This window comes from Amphibalanus amphitrite, unplaced genomic scaffold, assembly GCF_019059575.1.
Source record: "Amphibalanus amphitrite isolate SeventyFive unplaced genomic scaffold, NRLGWU_Aamphi_draft 000641F_arrow, whole genome shotgun sequence".
NCBI lineage: Eukaryota > Metazoa > Arthropoda > Thecostraca > Balanomorpha > Balanidae > Amphibalanus > Amphibalanus amphitrite.
The window spans coordinates 325543-346202 of NW_024882135.1; the positions used below are offsets into that span (position 1 = coordinate 325543).

The window sequence follows — 20660 nt, forward strand, 5'->3', positions numbered from 1 at the left end:
GCTAAGTATCGATGACAAATATGCATGCAGCGCTGGATAAAGGATAGTCTAATCACAGTCGATGTCTTTATCACAACAAAGGTGCAGCTGGCCCGCGAGCTCTCCCGAAACGGAGCTACTGCACATCTCCGCCCAAATAAGGAGTGGGCTGTCATCATCCGCCCGTAACTGTCGATCCATATCGGAAGAGCTCGCCGAGTTTAGACCGGACCTGGACATATCGATCCTTATCCCACCAAATTGCCTCAGCCTCGTTAACCGTCAATTAAGAGGATAATAACCAGTAATGCCTCGGTACCGTCAATAACAATCGATTAGCTCGCCCGATGTAATACAGCTAACACGATCCGATGCTCATAATTCATCAGTCAGTGGCTAGAGTATACTCTAGCCACTACGGCCGTATACGGCGGGAGAATCTGATATCCCGAGTAGTGAGTGACCACCTCTCATAGAAAATATGGGTACCGACTTATTGACCGCCGATCGGGATACCATTAAAAGTACGCTAGTGGGTTGATAAAGGTTAGATTTAGGGCCTTGGCTAAAGGCACACGATGCACCAAAAATGAGCATTAACAGCTGGGGCATTCCACGTCAAATCGAACAAAAATCGGCTGTTTTGCACCTTACCATCAGCGATTTCATTATAAATTCGTGAGCGAGTTCCTGTGTGGCCCCGGACATTACATTGATGTTTTTTGCACATTCTGACCACAGGTCTTCTAAATAAAGGGCATCAAATTTTTACAAAATGTTGCATCTTTATATTTTTGAACGACCATAACTTTGGTTGTACTTGTTTGATTTGAATGAAATAACCCTTACTGTTTAGGTAATTTCTTCAGCATTTGTTTATAATTGCACCTACTTAAATGTATGACCTTGAAATTTGCTTAACTCTGTTCTTAAGCACAAATATCGAAATAGCAAAAAACACGTCACCTTCGATTTGGCTCATTTTCATATATTTTATTGCCTACCATATTCTTAACAACCTGTGAAAAAATTAGAGTGGGCCATTCATAAGTTTTGAAGAAAATGGCACATATGCAAACGTATGTTAGCACGCGCAGTGGAGGAGGAAGAGCGAATTTCGCCCACCCCTCCTGTTTTTCGCCAATATCTCATAAGATTAATGCGAAATTAATTATGGCTACCTGTCAAGAATTGAATTGGACATCTCATCGTGCAAGCAATAAGAAAATCGGTTCACAACTGTTCTAGTAATAGCGGTGTAAAGTGAACATCCTGTCGCCGCAGCGACGCGGCGACTCGGCAGCCGGCGCCGACCGCTACGCGCCGCCTGAATTGTAGACTGTGCCGGGACGGAACGGAACGGTTCCGTCTTTACATCGCGCTCCCTACCGCTGATTTCGTTCGATTCGCGTCCAATTTTGTGAGAAGACTAAGAAATGTACAGGCAATCTTATGGTGAAAGAATTTTGAAAATCGGTTGGTAAACAATTGAAATATGAACGTGTAAACAGAAAATTGTGATTGCTGCATTTCCCGCATCGGCCGAGCCCGCCTTGCAGCCGGCGACATGTTACTCTTAGCAGGCCTTTAACTGCCATATTTATTATTGGATTAACTAGAAATTCCCCATACATACTATAAAATGTATGTTCTTTCGTATAGTGAAGATCAAAAGACGTGAAGATATCGTTGCGTGATAATGTTTTCGTTGAATTTACTTCATGATGCATTTCCACACGGCTCAAAATTCACCGCAAAATACCGTTTGCCTGAGACACTTTTACTATGGAACGTGAATGCTTGACTACGATGACTATGCATTTCCATTCTCGCAGAGTTTAGGATATCACTAATCAGCAATCATTCATTTCAGAAAGTGTACACAAGCAAGCATGTCTTGACTCTGTCTTTCAAGGTCACGCGCGGTTGCGTGATGTTGATGCATGAAAACGGCGTTTGCCGCGAAAGTTATGAATGGCCCACTCCAATTTTTTCACAGATGGTTAGGAACATTGTGACGGACATAATATGTAAAAATTAGCCAAATCGAAGGTGACGTGTTTTTTGCTATTTAATTTTTTCTGTTTTAATTCAAGGTCAAAAGCATTTCAAGGTCACTTCAATTTAATTTTATAATTAAAAAACAAAGCCTTATCAATTGCCTATAAGACCCTGTTAATATCATTTTGATACCAGAAAAGGAACCAGAGTTATAGCCATTTAAAAAATTGATGTGTGGCATTTTTCGCTATATTCGATGACCTATATCTCAGCGATACGTTATCAAATTTCGAAAATATTATACGTAACTCAGTTTTGAACCATGCCCAGTCTGCCTACAAATTTTCAGAAAAATCGAAGGGGATGACGGATTTCGGTGTTTGATTTGACGTGGAATGCCCCAGCTGCTTAAAACGTATTATAATTAAGAGGGGTATAAATGTATCGTATCTGTTCTTTTCCTGCCCTACAGCATTCGTCAACGACTGAGCAAAACTGAGAAATTCTTGCGGCATGTTTACAGCTTTTAGTTATAGTTTGTCGATGGGAAACGAAACTTGGTTTACAAGAACCAAACCAATGCCAAATTATACAGCGTTTAGTGCGTATAATAGCGCGGCTTTAACAAAACTTTTTTACATTTAACGGTTATAGAAGTGAGTCATCTTTCCATTACAACTTGCCACTTGGTGAACTTATTTTAAATGTCTTACAACTATATTCATTTCTACTTTGCAGAATATAATACTCCTGTCATGAGCTCTTCCAGAGACGACTTCAAGTACAGCTTCCAGAAGCCGAAGTCATTTCTTATCGAGGACATCTTAGGCAAGGGAGATTCGGTAAGCTTTGCAGGATGTAGATTGTAGGTATGTACTATTAGCTCCATTTCGATGCTAATTTTTAGTAGCTTTGCTGTTTGAACTATTGTACCTCTTGATACATGGCCTTGCTTGATATAAGCATAAAGATAATAACAGTATAACAAGTTCCTTCAAACATTAGGAGCGCATCAGATGAGCCGGTTGGAGTGAATCGTTTCTTCTGTTGCTTTTAGATATAAGTCCAAAGTCTGATATAATATACTGTAGGTAGGCTTTATTCATTCAGCCATCATTTGCTGCCCGATCATTGCTTTGATTAGCTCCCCTATGAACTTTGTCGCAGTAGAGTTTGGGTGACAGACGACGGTCTTCTCTCCTCCACACTGAAAACTTTTTTACCATTTCCGGGGGGGTAAACCCGCCATAGCATGGTAGCTTGACACACAGACGTTTTTTACCACCTTCCAGATGGTAAATTTTACTCTTTCATGGAGAGTTAACTCGTCAGGGAGGGGTAACGTGACACCCAGACGTTTTTACCATCTTCTGTATGGTAAACTCTTTTGATTTACTCTTGTCTAGAGGGTAACATTTTCGGAAGTTACGCTCTGTGGAAGGGTATCTCTTTAATGTGACCCTCCTCTAAAGAGTAGCATGCCATCTACTCTGTGATTTACCCTCTTACAGAGAGTATACCCTTCTGGCTTACCCTCAGTCAAATGGTAATGCTTACTCTTCCCCAAAGAGTTTACCCTCCAGAGGATGGTAGCTTGACACACAGACGTTTTTTACCACCTTCCAGATGGTAAATTTTACTCTCTCATGGAGAGTAAACTCGTCAGGGAGGGGTAACGTGACACACAGACGTTTTTTACCATCTTCTGTATGGTAAACTCTTTTGATTTACTCTCGTCTAGAGGGTAACATTTTTCAAAGTTACACGCTGTGGAAGGGTAACTCTTTAACCCTATTCCTGGCGGGGGGGGGGCCTCAGGAGCCCCCCCCCCTGAGGTTTTTTGGTTATTTCTCCCAAACGCGTTGAGCTAGGAAGCTCAAATTTTCTGACTTTTCCTAAAAGGCTTCTACGCAACATGTCTGAAAATTTTGAGTTGATCTGACCTCAGGTCAGGTCACCAGAGGCGGTTTGGTGACCCTACCTCAGAAAAGTTTGCAATCACGCCACAGCTAGAGTTTTTGACCGATCAATTTCTTCTCTTCAGGGTTTAGTTAGGGTACCAGTATGTGCAATTTGTATATCTCGGAATTTTGATATCGGTGACCTAAGGTCAGGTCAATTTCGCGACCTCCCCATTATAAGTCAATGGGGGAAAAATCAACTCCCTGTTTTTACCACTAAAACGGGTCGGAATGGCCCCATATACCATACATGACTTCATATACGATCAACCTTCACTACCTTGAGGTCTGTTTTGCTGTTGGGCAGCTGTGAGGTCATGTGACGTCATCAAAGGTCACCAAAGGTTTTTGGCCAATAACTCCGTACAGGAACAAGATACAGACGCGTGGATGGTCTCATTGTGTTCAGCTCGTCAAGACGCATCGAATGATATACATGATGACCTCGAGGTCACGTGACCTGAGGTCAACCTTTGACCTTAACCTTTCGAGGTCAACATATATATCATTCGATGCGGATTGACGAGAGGATCACGATGATGCCCTTAGTTTGTTCCTATCTTGACTTTTTCGACCCCTGTGACGTCATCTTTGACCTGACCTGAAAATGACCTTAGTAAAAATTGTAGATCTTGGCCGTGCGTATCCGATGCCGTTTACCGCTTGTCGCTATCTTGCTTCGTTCTCGAGATCTCAGGGGGGGGCCGAATCGGCCCCCCCGCCAGTTTCTTGTCCCGGCGGAGCCCGCCAGGAATAGGGTTAACGTGACCCTCCTCTAAAGAGTAGCATGCCATCTACTCTGTGCTTTACCCTCTTACATAGAGTATATTCTTCTGGCTTACCCTTAGTCACATGGTAGTGTTTACTCTTTCCTTTAGTGTAAATCCCCCCGAGGATGGTAACGGACCCACAGACGCTTTCTTCAGAAGCTTCGCGAAGCTTCTGTTAACCGGAGTTCATCAACTAAAAACATGATTCCAGAGCAACAATATATTTGGCATGCCGTACAAACAATACCAGCCATGAACATTGTGAGACTCTCCACTTAATCATACGGAGTTATAACTCCGTATGAATAAGTGGAGAGTCTCATTCGATGGGCATACGGAGTTATAACTCCGTATGAATAAGTGGAGAGTCTCACAATGTTCATGGCTGGTGAACCCCTCGTATTGTTTGTACGGAATGCCAAATATATAGTGTTGCTCTTGAAGCATGTTGATTAACTCCGGTTATCAGAAGCTTCGCGAAGCTTCTGAAGAAAGCGTCTGTGGGCCCGTTACCATCCTCTGGGGGGTTTACACTAAAGGAAAGAGTAAAATCACCATGTGACTAAGGGTAAGCCAGAAGGATATACTCTATGTAAGAGGGTAAATCACAGAGTAGATGGCATGCTACTCTTTAGAGCAGGGTCACGTTAAATAGTTACCCTTCCACAGCGTGTTACTTCGAAAATGTTACCTTCTAGACGAGAGTAAATCAAAAGAGTTTACCATACAGAAGATGGTAAAAAACGACTGTGTGTCACGTTACCCCTCCCTGACGAGTTAACTCTCCATGAGAGAGTAAAATTTACCATCTGGAAGGTGCTAAAAAACGTCTGTGTGTCAAGCTACCATCCTCTGGGGGGTAAATTCTTTGGGGAAGAGTAAGCATTACCATTTGACTGAGGGTAAGCCAAAAGGGTATACTCTCTGCAAGAGGGTAAATCACAGAGTAGATGGCATGCTACTCTTTAGAGGAGGGTCAGTTAAAGAGTGACCCTTCCACGGCGTGTAACTTCGAAAATGTTACCCTCTAGACGAAAGTAAATCAAAAGAGTTTACCATACAGAAGATGGTAAAAAACGTCTGTGTGTCACGTTACCCCTCACTGACGAGTTTACTCTTCATGAAAGAGTAAAATTAACCATCTGGAGGGTGGTAAAAAACGTCTGTGTGTCAAGCATACCATGCTATGGCGGGTTTACCCTTCAGGAAATGGAAAAAAGTTTTCAGTGAACAAAGCGTTCAGCGATGCACACGCGGTAAATAAACATTACGATACAACTTGAATGCAACTTAAATATGAACACTTTAAATGAATACTTGAATATAAATAATAATAAAGCTCCCTCGAATTGGATAAGGCACAGCGCACAACATTTGAAGTGAACGGCAGCGTTCCTGGATTGTCGCCCGTCTACGTGGGATAATTAAACTGCATCACTACAGTGCATGGCTTTTTCTAAGTTGCCAACAAAATGCATCACAACAAAATGTATATACCTACTTACAACACTCTGCCACGTGGCCGTGCACGGGGTTCTGTTAGCCAGATCAAACAAGCACCACTCAACAGCACGCAATGCTCTATCACATCGGTACTTACAATAAAATGTCCGCAGAGGCTCTATAGGCGATGAACAGCACACAGGCACAATCACCAACGGCCACGTGGCGCCGCACCGACACTGCTCACACCCTCCCTCGGAGACCAACGACGGAAAACTGACAGATGCGCGCGCGCCGCGCGGCCTTCAACCTTCAAACGGCCGATCTCGTTTTTGATTGGCTGATTGATACTCTTTCAAATATTGTCTTCACGCACTGAAAACTTTTTTACCATTTCCTGAAGGGTAAACCCGCCACAGCATGGTAGCTTGACACACAGACGTTTTTTACCACCTTCCAGATGGTAAATTTTACTCTTTCATGAAGAGTAAACTCGCCAGGGAGGGGTAACATGACACACAAACGTTTTTTACCATCTTCTGAATGGTAAACTCTTTTGATTTACTCTTGTCTAGAGTGTAACATTTTTTGGGTTACACTCTTTGTAAGGGTAAATCTTAAACGGAACCCTTTTCTAGGGAGTAACGCAATAACGCATCATCTACTCTGTGCTTTACCCTCCTACAGAGAGTGTATTCTTCTGGCCTACCCTTTGTCACATGGTAATGTTTACTCTTTCCTTTAGTGTAAACCCCCAGAGGATGGTAACAGACTCACAGACGCTTGCTTCAGAAGCTTCACGAAGCTTCTGTTAACCGGAGCTCACCAACTAAAAAACATGCTTCAAGAGCAACAATGTATATTTGGCTTCCGTACAAACAATACGAGGGGCACACCAGCAATGAACATTGTGAGACTCTCCACTTATGCATACGAATTTATACGAAGCGTTCAGCAATGCACAAGCGGTAAATAAACACCACGATACAACTTGAATGCACTTTGAATGTGAATACAAGACATTCAGCGCCCTCATATTGGATAAGGCACAGCGCACAATATTTGAAGAGAGCGACGGCGTTCCTGGGTGGTCGCCCGTATGCGTGAGATAATGAGACTGGATCACTACAGTGCAAGGCTTTTTCAAAGTCACCAACAAAATGCATAAACTTGTAGCATCACAACAAAATTAATGTACGTACTCACAACCTAGGCCACGTGGCCGTGCACGCCGCACGGGGTCCTGTTAACCAGGTCAAATTAATACCACTCAGCGGCATGCAATGCTCTAGCACATCGGTACTTACAATAAAATGTCCACAGAGGCTCTATAGGCGATGAACAACACGCAAGCACAATCACCAACGGCCACGCCGCGCGGCACCGACACTGCTCACATCCGCTCTCGGAGACCAACGGCCGAAAACTGACAGATGCGCGCGGCCTTCAAACCGCAAACGGCCGATCTCGTTTCTGATTGGCTGAGTGATTCCATTTCAAATATCATCTTCAAGAGGGTAAACAAGATCCACGCATGAAACGACTATCTGTACACAAGTCATGATACCCAAAAGGAAAGAGTTTTCGTGATGTTCTGGATCGCGAGAGTAATATTGATATTTACATGGTAATAATACTCTTCGCTGGCGAATAAGTTCATATCAACCACGTACCGTTACTATGCACATAATGGTAGCAAAGAGTTACCCTTTCAATATACTCTTATCTTGCTGGTTTGATGAAAATGAATCCTCCAGGAGGTAGTAAAAAAGTTTTGAGTGCGAGGGTAAACAAGATCCACGCATGAAACGACCACCTGCACACGAGGCACGATACCCAGGAGGAAAGAGTTTTCGTCATGTCTAGGATTGCGAGAGTAATATTGATATTTACATGGTAATAACACTCTTTGCTGGCGAATAACTTCAATTGAACCACGTACCGTTACCATGCACATAATGGTAGCAGCGAGGTACCCTTTCAATATACTCTTATCTTGCGGGTTTGGTGAAAATGAATCCTCCAGGAGGTGGTAAAAAAGTTTTGAGTGGTCCACTGAAAACTTTTTTACCATTTCCTGAAGGGTAAACCCGCCATAGCATGGTAGCTTGACACACAGACGTTTTTTACCACCTTCCAGATGGTAAATTTTACTCTTTCATGAAGAGTAAACTCGCCAGGGAGGGGTAACATGACACACAGACGTTTTCTACCATCTTCTGAATGGTAAACTCTTTTGATTTACTCTTGTCTAGAGTGTAACATTTTTTGGGTTACACTCTTTGAAAGGGTAAATTTTTAACGGAACCCTTTTCTATGGAGTAACGCATCATCTTCTCTGTGCTTTACCCTCCTACAGAGAGTATATTCTTCTGGCCTACCCTTTGTCACATGGTAATGTTTACTCTTTCCTTTAGTGTTAACCCCCTAGAGGATGGTAACAGACTCACAGACACAGACGCTTCCTTCAGAAGCTTCACGAAGCTTCTGTTAACCGGAGCTCACCAACTAAAAAAAACATGCTGAGCAACAATGTATATTTGGCTTCCGTACAAACAATACGAGGGGCACACCAGCCATGAACATTGTGAGACTCTTCACTTATTCATACGAATTTATACAAAGCGTTCAGCAATGCACAAGCGATAAATAAACACCACGATACAACTTGAATGCAATTTGAATATGGATACCTATCAAGACATTCAGCGCCCTCATATTGGATAAGGCACAGCGCAAAATATTTGAAGTGAGCGACGGCGTTACTGGGCGGTCGCCCGTCCATGCGTGAGATAATGAGACTGGATCACTACAGTACAAGTCTTTTTCAAAGTCACCAACAAAATGCATAAACTTGTAGCATCACAACAAAATTAATGTACCTACTCACAACACTAACCCACGTGGCCGTGCACGGGGTCCTGTTAACCAGGTCAAATTAGCACCACTCAACGGCACGCAATGCTCTAGCACATCAGTACTTACAACAAAATGTCCATAGAGGCTCTATAGGCGAGGAACAGCACACAAGCACAATCACCAACGGCCTCGCCGCGCCGCACCGACACTGCTCACATCCTCTCTCGGAGACCAACGGCCGAAAACTGACATGCGCGCGGCCTTCAAACCGCAAACGGCCGATCTCGTTTCTGATTGGCTGATTGGTTCCATTTCAAATATCATCTTCACGAGGGTAAACAAGATCCACGCATGAAACGACTATCTGTGCACGAGTCACGATACCCAGAAGGAAAGAGTTTTCATGATGTTCTGGATCGCGAGAGTAATATTGATATTTACATGGTAATAATACTCTTCGCTGGCGAATAAGTTCATATTAACCACGTACCGTTACTATGCACATAATGGTAGCAGCGAGTTACCCTTTCAATATACTCTTATCTTGCGGGTTTGATGAAAATGAACCCTCCAGGAGGTAGTAAAAAAGTTTTGAGTGTCTTCATAGATATCATTGTCATAAGAAAGTACGCTCGTGGCTCGTGGCTCAATCTGGCTCATATGTTGTCGCTCGTGACTCCCATTCTGACCCTTTCCCGAGGGTGTGAGTAAAACTCTGACCCGTCCCCGGCAGTGTTAGTGGGACTCGAGTGACTTCCACTCTGGCCTGCCCCCCTTCTCCCCCCGTGTGAGTCTGATTCTCCTGACTCCCGCTCGTCCCCCCAGCGTGAGTCGGACTCTAGTGACTCCCTTTCTGACCCGTCCCGTGCAGTGTGAGTCGGAGTCTTGTGACTCTCTCCCGCTCGTCCCCCCAGTGTGAGTCGGACTCGGAGGCGGCCGAGTCACGGTACTCGGAGCGGCGCCCCCCGACCGATGACGCCGCTGCGCCACTGTCGCTCTTCCCGCCGGCGATGAGCGCCGGAATGGCCGCCGCAGCCGCCGCCGCGGCGTATCTGCCGCACTATCTGCACAAACCCGAGTCGACCGGCGCCGCCGGATTCTTGTTCTCCGGACCACCCGGCTTCTCAGCAGGCATGAAGGCTGCAACCGGCATTCACGTAACAGCTTGCATAGACTCGACAGTTGTAGGACTGTTCGACTCTTTATCAGTCATGCAGACATTGCACAGTGATACAAAAGCGTTATACCTTAACCCGCGCCCCGTAGGGGGGGGGCCGAAACGGCCCCCCCCTGTCCTTTTCGGTCGATATCTCCTAAACCGCTTCAGATATCGCCACCAAACTTTCAGGACCCCTCCGGGCATCAATTTTACACATTGTGACCAAAAATTTTTCCAGAAGCTATGATAGGTTGGCCACAAATGACGTCAGAATGACGTCATGTTCTGTCATTTTCGACCGAAAGAAGACCTTCGCGAGAAGACCTGTCAGGCCTACAGCTTTGAAGATACAGAAAAATGATCAAGACATAAAAGGTGTAGAATTGACAGGGCTACAAAACTGCTATCTCGGATTTTTGAAATTTTTGAGTTTTGAACCCCAAAAATCAAAAAAACATTTTTTTGGATATATTAGCCAAAAAATCCAAAAAGTTTTTTGAGTTTCAAAAAAACCGGAATATATGTGATAGTACCTACCGTCTTCTATCTACATACCGAATTTCAGATCGATACCTCGTTTTTTGGCCAAGTTATAGCGAAAAAACTGTTCAAAATTGATGACGTCAAATTTTCAAACTCAATTTTTGGCAGTTCTAGACCTCGTAGAGCAAAACAAAGACCACCATTAGACTCCCCGTGACGAGCTGCATCGAATCGATACCCATTTTATGCAAAAATATCAACTTTGAAATTTGACCTTATTTGACCTGACCTTGACCTGACCTTCACCAAAACGTGACCTAGGCTGGCCCCAAAGGCTGCCTAACCCACATAATCGCATTTGTCATGTAAAATGGACCATAAAACATGTATCACACGACACTTTCATATTGTGACCCCGGTGACCTGACCTCGCTGTGACCTGACCTGGTATCAGTGACCTCAGATAGCAAAGTATGTGTTTGACGAACAATGTACCATCGATGGTTTTCAATAAATTACCAATTAACTCGATTTCACAACACATTTCTTGAAATGCCTGTGAACGGTGAAAATCTGACCTTTGACCTGACCTGTGACGTCATCGGTTTGACCTAGGTCAATGAAATTTGGTCACAAGGTAGTTCCCGGGTGGGGCTATCGAACGCCGTTTGAATTTTGAAAATCGGCCGGTAACTTTCCGAGATCTTAGGGGGGGCCGAAACGGCCCCCCCCCCCCCTACGGGTGGTAGGGTCCGCCGGTAGCCCTACGGGGCGCGGGTTAAGGAGCTCAGCCTAATCTACCCTTTTAACCTAAGCGCAGATTTATTTTTTACAATGATTCAAACGAAAAGCGTATGAGCACAATCGATATGTTATTCATTTTGACTTCTCTTCGGTTTTACATGAATGACAGTGTGTTTTTCTACCGCCCGGCAGGTCTGCCGTTCTCCACCTACTTTTCCACGGACGTGGGCCGCGTCTGCCGCCGCCGGAAGGCCCGCACCGTGTTCTCGGACCAGCAGCTCAGTGGGCTCGAGCTGCGATTCAAGTCGCAGCGCTACCTGAGCACACCCGAACGAGTGGAGCTGGCCTCGGCGCTGAGCCTCACTGAGACGCAGGTGGGTCTCAGTGAGACACAGGTTAGTCTCACTCAGATACAGGTGGGTCTCAGTGAGACACAGGTCAGCCTCACTGAGACACAGGTTAGTCTCAGTGAGACACAGGATAGTCTCACCGAGACGCAGGACAGTCTCAGTGAGAGACAGGTCAGCCTCACTGAGACACAGGTAGTGAGACACAGGTGAGCTCCTCACTGAGACAAAGATTAGTTTCACCGAAACAAAGCTGAGTTTCCTGATACACAGGTCATCCCCACAGACACCCAGGTAAGTCACGCTAAGCTGAGACACAGGTCAGTCTCGCCAAGACACAAGTCAGCCTCAAGGAGACATGGGTCAGCCTCAAGGAGACACAGATGGGTCCCACCGAGACACAGACCAATCTCACTTAAACACAGGTCAGCAGCACAGCAGCCACTAGGAGTTGGGACACAGCATGACAAATGTCAGACTCATTTTGTCGATGCATTTCCAGTCGGTTGGTGGACTTTGTCATAAAAAGCTGCCAGACGTAACGTTATATACGCTTACAATGACGTTTTCTCCCGTTACAGGTGAAGACGTGGTTCCAGAACCGTCGGATGAAGTACAAAAAGCAGCTGAGGCGGTCGGACGACAAACCTTCGTCGATGGACCACGCCGACTCCCAGCTCAACCTTTGTGCGTGGTCGTTTCTCATCAATTACCATTATCCTACCTGGTACACTATGATGAATGACTGAAATTCATCATATGATGAGATGAATTACTGAAATAAATGAATAAGTAAACCTAATAAAGAATTTAATATAAATTGAGATGTTGATTGAAGACGGAGTAACGGTGATGATATGCTTCCTTTTAAGCGTTGTCTTTGTCAGCGTACTGACCCTTTGTCGTGTTGCAGACCTGGGCCGGGAGGGCTCTCCCTCGGAGCTCCTCCCCTCAGCCGGAGGAGGAGGAGGAGAGGAGGAAGAGGAGGACCGAGAAGAGGACAGCGAGGGCGACATCGATGTCACAGAAGACTGTCACCCAGTGTTCCGCTGATGACTCTCCTGAACTATGCGCCGCACACGTGCAATATTGATGGTGAAATTGTGTAAATATGGAATGCTTGGTGCTCAGAGAACGTCACCAAAGAAGTGGTGAGTGATTAGCTTAGCTATTGAAAGCTTTTATTGCATTGTTGTTGTGCTTCACATGAAACAGGCGGTTCTTAGAAAGCAAGAACTCTGCGTGCGATTTTGTGTTCGTTTATTTCTATCGTTGACTCATTGCTGTGTGAAGAACAGCGTTGAATGCTCCGTGTCAAGAGTGTGGACCATCATTCTCGACATTTTCAAATGCTCTCGTGGGCCGGACGGTGCTATACTAGTGCTTGGCAGGCAATGGTTGCTCTCAAGTATTATTTTTCGCATGGCATTTTGTTTATGCCAGCATATAGAAAAAGGTGCACGATTTGAACTGGAGAAAGAACTGGAGAAGCATTTTTGATTGTAAAACGAGTTCAGATAGAGCAAACTACGCATCAAAGTTTAAGTATTGGTTGATGCATCGAATACCGTACGGCGTAGGTAAGGTGATGTCCGTTGTGGAAGGCATCCTTCTAACATAAAAAGCCCCAATATGTTTGATATTGGGTCTAAAGGTAATTATCTGTCGTCAAAAACAAGAATAAAGCCTGTTTTATCCAGGTGTAACGCCATTCTCAATACTCTCTTAATTTTAGTGCTACACTAGCACTTGTGATGCACCCGCTAGTCTCAGATTGATAGTCGATGAGTTAGAAGTGTCAGTTTGATCACACCCGTACAATGTTAGGAGGGAATTATGCGGGACTCGTTTACCCGCTCATTTGTGAATGATTCATGTGGTGTGTATGGTGCCATATGATAATATTGTAATACGTTTTTCTCGAAAGGCCAACAGCCCGCAGTTTATTTAGGCGAAGTTATTCGTGTAATGTAATGTTGGTACTGTGAAATGAATGAAAGCCTATAATAAATCAAACGGATTCAACTGATTTTCTTGCGCAATATCTGTTACGCACAATCCTCAAACGACGGAACCATTAGCGAACACAATAATTAAACCTAACACCTGACAGTGCTCACTCTTGATTATGTAAGGAAGAAAATGGCTATAATCACAGAAAAATGTTTTAAGAGGATCATCAACATCATAGCTAACTATCCCATCATGAAGCACAATAAAACTACATGCTGTGAGTCATCGATGTTTTTTTTTTGCATTTTGCAATTTTCCACTTTCATTTTCACTTTTCAGCCTCCATACATGGGTATGAAAATGGTATCCTGATTATGATAAATACCACCTGTTGGTCTCTACCGGATACATCCGGGTGCCTCCGGTCGGCGCGCTCCGGAACCGTCACCGGCGCGTCACTCTCGTCACGTCTGCGTCACGGCCGCCAGCTGTCACAGCCGTCACAAAGGGCGGCCCTGACAGGCGCACTGTTCCACGGACTATGCAGTCAGCTCGAGCTTCGGAAATGAAGTGCAGCATTATTCAGTGAAACCTGCACCAACGCCGAAATTCAAGCGTTTTATTAAACTGAGAGTGATCCTTACTGCATTCCTGAAAGTTACGTAAAACATTTCGCGAATAATGTTCATAAATTGTAGCTTAGGATCCTTACTATTCTTGTGAAGTCAATTCACTACACATCGATATTATGGCACCCCATCGCTAAGACATTTCACCTTTGCTCCGTTTTACCGCTCCCTCCCTGCCCTCTGCCACACTCCGTCGCCCGCAGCGCCGCCGGGCCTGCCGCCGCCGCAGCGGACGGAGTTCGAGCCGGTCAATTGTCGCCAGCTCGGCACATTTCGTCGCGACAGCCGCTTCTCAGATCTTTATCAGCCCATTGGCCGGCACTTTGCGCCACTCGCCGGCGGCGGCGCGCTTCAATAGGCGCTGATTGGCGATCACAGCTGCCGTTATTGAATTGGTTAGCGCGCCTAACGTCTGGATCAGGTTAAGCAGGCAGCCGGCGGCGGCGACGACGAGGTCCGGGAGGGCAGAGCACAGCCAGGGCAGAGGGTGAGAGGGCACGGCTCGGCACAGCCCGCCGAGGGGAGGGGACCGGCGGGCAGGGAGGGGAGAGAACACCTGACAGCAGCAGAGAGCGGCTCGACCACAATGGCAGCCGGTCGAATTTCACGCGCCCCCCGGCCGTGTCACGTGCCGTGCGCGGCGGGGCGGCCGGCACCGCGCCGACGCCGACCAGTGGCTATTAGCGACGACTTAGAGCTAATAACGCCAGTCGCCGAGCAGATCAGCAGCGACAACGCATCGCAGCAAATGTGATTAGTTGTTGGTGTTGGCGGCCCGGAGACAAAGTAGACGCACCGCCGGCGCGGCGCCGCTCATTCAGCGCCGTTATAGAGATGGAGTGGAGGGGCAGGACGGGATGAAAAGTGCCCGGCTAATAGCAATCAAACGGCTATTTGAAGGATAAAACATATGTCTGGCATAGATGATGAGGTAGGGTGACGATGAAGCAGTTGGGTGATGAAAGACGAAATTAGATTTGTGGCTGTTTCTTTTTACTTATCCTGCTGATGCGCGAGACAAAATATTTAACACGTATGAAGTGCGGATTTTATTACATGACAGTCTTTGAAAGAAGACACAAGTGATGTTTGAAATGATTCGTATCGGCTTGACTGAAAGAGCTGATTTTTATCATACGTAATGAAAGTGTTGCAAAATGTGAACAGCTGAAGTGATTAGGCACACATTTCGACAGCAGAATGCCGTCGAACCAAACTTAATAGTTAGTTGTATGTTAGCTTGCTACATTGCATTAAGTTTGAACAATAAAAGAAAAACTATCATTTCACCTAAAAAAAAATGACTGATTAGGGTGCTACCTTGAATCGCCACCTCCCTTTAAATGACCCGCCATCTCAGCTCCCTTCGAGTGCCCCGCGCATCACGTCAGCTCGGCACTGGGCCTCTCTGGCACCCCGGATCTGTCAGGGCCTCTGCATGCTGAGTGCCAGGAAATGAGGAACGGCCGCACCAAACGCGTGGTACAGCAGCGACGGTGGTGCTGGCTTCACTCCACTAGCACCAGTGGTGTTGGTGACGCCGCTGTTAGTGTTTGTCGGGAGTGCTCGAGTGGTGACAGCGTCGTGCTTCGTAAACTGACAGTTCTGATCCACTCCCGCCTCCCACCCGGCGCAGCCGTCAGTCACGTGACCAGTGGTAGTGTAGCGGGGTTTCCCGGCGTTGCGGGGCTAACCGGGCAGTGTCATTCGTGAGTAGGATGAGCTCCGTCGGCGCGCTCCATGAAGCCCATCTCTCTGTCCGGCCCCTCGCGAACCCGTTCCGACTCTGACTCTATCTTTCTCCGGGGCGATCAATCATCGGAAACACATAGGCCAGGGTTAAGGAATGGGAGGAGGGATAAACAATAACCCATTATCCTTGATCATATTGAAATACGAACCCAACTCTACTAAACAAAGGTCCCACTCTCAAACAACAGCACCCGTCCTAGCTGAGGGTTATCTCCCACCGGATATACATGCCAATCATACGTTCATTTGCCCGTCCCCTCTCATTTCTGTCATACGCCCAGCCATACCTTATAAATTATCAGAGTTAACCATCTCTGATCCCTCCCCCTTTACCTAACTTCCCCCGGTGGTGCTAAGGCGTGCGCAAGTCGTAATTAAGTCATTGACCTTAGATTTTATTAACCGTTATCCCTTCATAACCACAATACTCCGTACATCAAACAAACGCTTCATAATGCTCACGCTACACGAATAGAATATACGAATCACCACAGATTTCGGCACTCCGCCCTTGAATTACGCGACTTATAGCGGGTCCAAGACCATGCTGAACTACCTACACACAAATAAATAACACACACGCACGCAGGTTGTTGAGCGAACAATGGACTTACAGCATGGGCCGGTAAACCTTTGCAACAACGTACGCGGCCCTTGTCTTACTGCCACTCACGTGTGGACCTACCTTCTGCTGCCAGTGGTCAGTCAGCATCTCTAACACACTCCAGCCCACGGTTCCGGAGCCAGAGCTCGCAGGGCACTCAGTAGCCCGGGCTTTCCGCGGCGGACGTATCTAAAATTTGAAAGCCGGGTTGGGTAACTAAAGTCCGTCCGTGATACTAATGACCGCATCTCGCACCAGCCATAGTTCAGGGTTTCCGGGCCAACCCGGCGACCTAAAAAGGGTTAGCTCTCGTCGGCTAACTACAAAGACGACACGCGTCTTCCACGCACGCAGGTCCACTCGGGGACATCCTGCACTCAACACACATCGTCGACTACCAGCACATAGGTGTCCAAAACCCTATCTATCCGTGGCTGGTAGTTAAGCTGTCGTCACAGACCTATTCGAAAGGACCAGAGCATGGCCGGAGCTACTCGACTGACTGCGGGTGGCCAGCACCGTCTGACTGCGATCACCCGACTCGAATGCTCGGTATCTAATGTTCACCCCCGTCTTGCGGCATTATACGTTCCTTCGCGGGGCATTACTCTTCCGGCGGCATACGATTCCCTCGCTAAGACGCCCGGGGTCCTAACCACCTCCGAAACTATCTATGTCGCTCTTCAAATGACGTCCCGCGCCGACCACTTGAGGGACCGATAGCGGGCCTACCTATCTTTTTGAAACCGGGCTGGGTAACTAAGGTCCATCCGTGATACTGATGACCGCATCTCGCTCCAGTCATAGTTCAGGGCTTCCGGGCCAGCCCGGCAGCCTAAAATCTGCCCAGCCTCCGAGGCTGTTAATCCGAGACGGAACACCGTCATCTCGCGGCGGCCCACCCGCCGATACACATCCCAGGCGACGGCCCACGTGACCTTAATTATCACCCAGGCCTACCCTGGGCCGGAACAATCGGGCCACTGGTCCCGTGTCCCGCTAGCCAGAGGTTAGACAGACTACAGCCCGTCGTCCCCTCCGAGCCAGGACCCGAGGCTGACCGGGTAACATTTCTTGAGACCCTCCTCGGCGGTCTGCGCCCGACTCGCCTTCATCCTCACGTTTAATTTCGCGACTTATTGCACGTATCCAGGGCTTACTCAATCGAGGCCTATACTATTTAGTGGGGTCTATTCGAGCTGAGCGTCATTAAGAAAATCCTATTTATCTACGCGTACAGTCTTTTGCCCTTTCACTCGCGTCTCATCTCCCTCCTAACCCGTAGCCGCGTCGGTGGATTCTCCACGCACAGGGGCGTGACGTGCATCATCTATCTCCCCGGTTCCATCCCTTGCAGTGTCCATGTAGAATAAAATTACATATATTTCGTATGCAACAAGGTCTAGTGTGTTGCTTGTGTGCGGACCGTTGGTAGATTGATTAGTGGAGTGCCAGGAAATCCGCTGGCAAGGGCACTTAGGAGTCAACCGGAGAAGCTCCAGTATCGGTTAGGTCAGGGAGGTCCTGTGTGTATTGTGTGTAATCGCTACTGTTTGGACCGTGGGATAATTTGGGGAGGATGGAGTGCCAGGAAATCCGCTGGCAAGGGCACTTAGGAGTCAACCGGAGGAGCTCCAGTATCGGCTAGGCTAGGGTGGTCCGGTGTGTGTTGTGTATAATCGCTATGGTTGGACCGTGGGATAATTTGGGGAGGATGGAGTGCCAGGAAATCCACTGGCAAGGGCACTTAGGAGTCAACCGGAGAAGCTCCAGTATCGGTTAGGCTAGGGAGGTCCTGTGTGTGTTGTGTGTAATCGCTATTGTTTGGACCGTGGGATAATTTGGGGAGGATGGAGTGCCAGGAAATCCACTGGCAAGGGCACTTAGGAGTCAACCGGAGAAGCTCCAGTATCGGTTAGGCTAGGGAGGTCCTGTGTGTGTTGTGTGTAATCGCTATTGTTTGGACCGTGGGATAATTTGGGGAGGATGGAGTGCCAGGAAATCCACTGGCAAGGGCACTTAGGAGTCAACCGGAGAAGCTCCAGTATCGGTTAGGCTAGGGAGGTCCTGTGTGTGTTGTGGGTTATCGCTATTGTTTGGACCGTGGGATAATTGGGGAGGATGGAGTGCCAGGAAATCCACTGGCAAGGGCACTTAGGAGTCAACCGGAGAAGCTCCAGTATCGGTTAGGCTAGGGAGGTCCTGTGTGTGTTGTGTGTAATCGCCATTGTTTGGACCGTGGGATAATTTGGGGAGGATGGAGTGCCAGGAAATCCACTGGCAAGGGCACTTAGGAGTCAACCGGAGAAGCTCCAGTATCGGTTAGGCTGGGGAGGTCCTGTGTGTGTTGTGTGTAATCGCTATTGTTGGACCGTGGGATAATTTGGGGAGGATGGAGTGCCAGGAAATCCACTGGCAAGGGCGCTTAGGAGTCAACCGGAGAAGCTCCAGTATCGGTTAGGCTAGGGAGGTCCTGTGTGTGTTGAATATATCATGTGTGTCGCCTCAGAGCTAGCCCTCCTACCTTACCCGCCGTGATCGCCACATTGGCCCCCTCATCTGGCCTGAGATGGCTACCCAGAGGGACGCCTGGGGCGGCGTCCGACCCCGTCCGCTGTCCATTGGTCGGTACCCCTGAGGGGGGGCCGGCCGCGGCGCCTTCTCGGGACCAATAGCGGGCCCGCCGGGTTACGTCCGCCAATAATTTCGTCCGTCTGAGAATTATTTACGTGGGCGGACGTATTATATGGTCCTCGCGAGTCGGGCCGTGCCATTTCGTCTCGTGATGGCATATTCAGTACCTACTGGTGAAGCTCCGGCCACCCCGCCCGTGCTGGATATCGCCGTCCTTTGTGACGAGCGGGGCCGGCTGCGATGGGTACCGGAGCTCGTCCTAGGGGTCGACCTGAGGTCCCTGGAGGACCCAGAATTCCGGGCCATCTTAGCAAGACGGGTTCGGCGCCTTCAGATCCAGGTGCACCCCGACCGACACTCCGGCGACGGTACTCTATCGAGGTGAGTCATGATAATCACTGCTTGTTTTTTTTTTTTTTTTTTTTTTTTTACTCCTTCCTATTATCTCACTTCACTTACGTACTTGTTGTGTTCGAGTCACTTGGTAATTTATCTAATTTAATGCTTATCTCAATCAACGCACCCCTTTTAATTTAGCGCCATAATTCTGACCCCACATTCGATTCAATTAAAGTGTTCTATTCTAATCCCTCCCGTACCCCGGCCTGTCCGCTTACAGGGTGGTGAACATCTGCGCTACGGTACTCCGGGACCACGGCCCGGAGTACGTCCGCTGGGTTACGAGGCAGAATGGGCGAACCGCAATGGAAGTGGTGCGGGCAGCATTATTGCTGCCGCCGCCCTTCCAAGACCTCCCCAGCGAGGACCGAGCGCGGCTGGCCGGACTGGTCGAGCACCTGGGGGCCCAACTCCGGTCCTCTGAGGCAACCGCCTCGGAGGAGCGGCGACGGGCGAAGAGGGCCGAGGAGCAGGCTGCAGCGGCTCGCCGTGCCGCTGCCGACGCGGAGGCGGCCCGGTGTGCCCAGGAGTCCCGGGCTCGGGCCGAGACCGAGCGGCTCCTGGAGCGCATCGCCTCACTAGAGGCCCGAGTCGATAGCCAAGAAGCGGCGCTATGTCGCCAGATCACGAGTGCGGAGGCTGCTATTAGTTCGGCCGAGACCCAGGCCGAGGAAGCTCGGGCCCAGATTCTGGGCTTCGAGGCCCAGATCGCCCGGTTGACGGCCGAGGTGGCAGCGCGTCCGACACCCCAGCCGCTACTACTCCGCCGGTGTCTGGAGGTGGCGGCCGGCGTGCGCTCAGTAAACCACGACGTGCGTCGCACTGCGCGGAAATTGTTGAATAAATTATCACTCTAGACGATTCCTTGTGTTCAGTGACGAGCGTGAGTGAGTTGCGCTATGCCATCCCATTTAGTCGCGGAGTCTCCAGTATTAAATAGATT

At 47.9% G+C, this 20660-nt stretch overlaps 2 protein-coding genes across 2 annotated transcripts; both read left to right on the forward strand.

The window, feature by feature from the left end:
* Window positions 1-2735: 2735 nt before the first annotated feature.
* Window positions 2736-13263, forward strand: LOC122363827 (brain-specific homeobox protein homolog). The gene is made up of 5 exons (XM_043333554.1): window positions 2736-2822; window positions 9928-10144; window positions 11592-11773; window positions 12328-12433; window positions 12660-13263. The coding sequence occupies exons 1-5, from the start codon at window positions 2736-2738 to the stop codon at window positions 12797-12799; spliced, it is 732 nt and encodes a 243-aa protein (XP_043189489.1). The 3' UTR covers window positions 12800-13263.
* A 6190-nt stretch (window positions 13264-19453) lies between these two features.
* LOC122363828 (translation initiation factor IF-2-like) lies at window positions 19454-20574 on the forward strand. Its single transcript, XM_043333555.1, has 2 exons — window positions 19454-19699; window positions 19938-20574. The coding sequence occupies exons 1-2, from the start codon at window positions 19470-19472 to the stop codon at window positions 20572-20574; spliced, it is 867 nt and encodes a 288-aa protein (XP_043189490.1). The 5' UTR covers window positions 19454-19469.
* The last annotated feature ends 86 nt before the right edge of the window (window positions 20575-20660 follow it).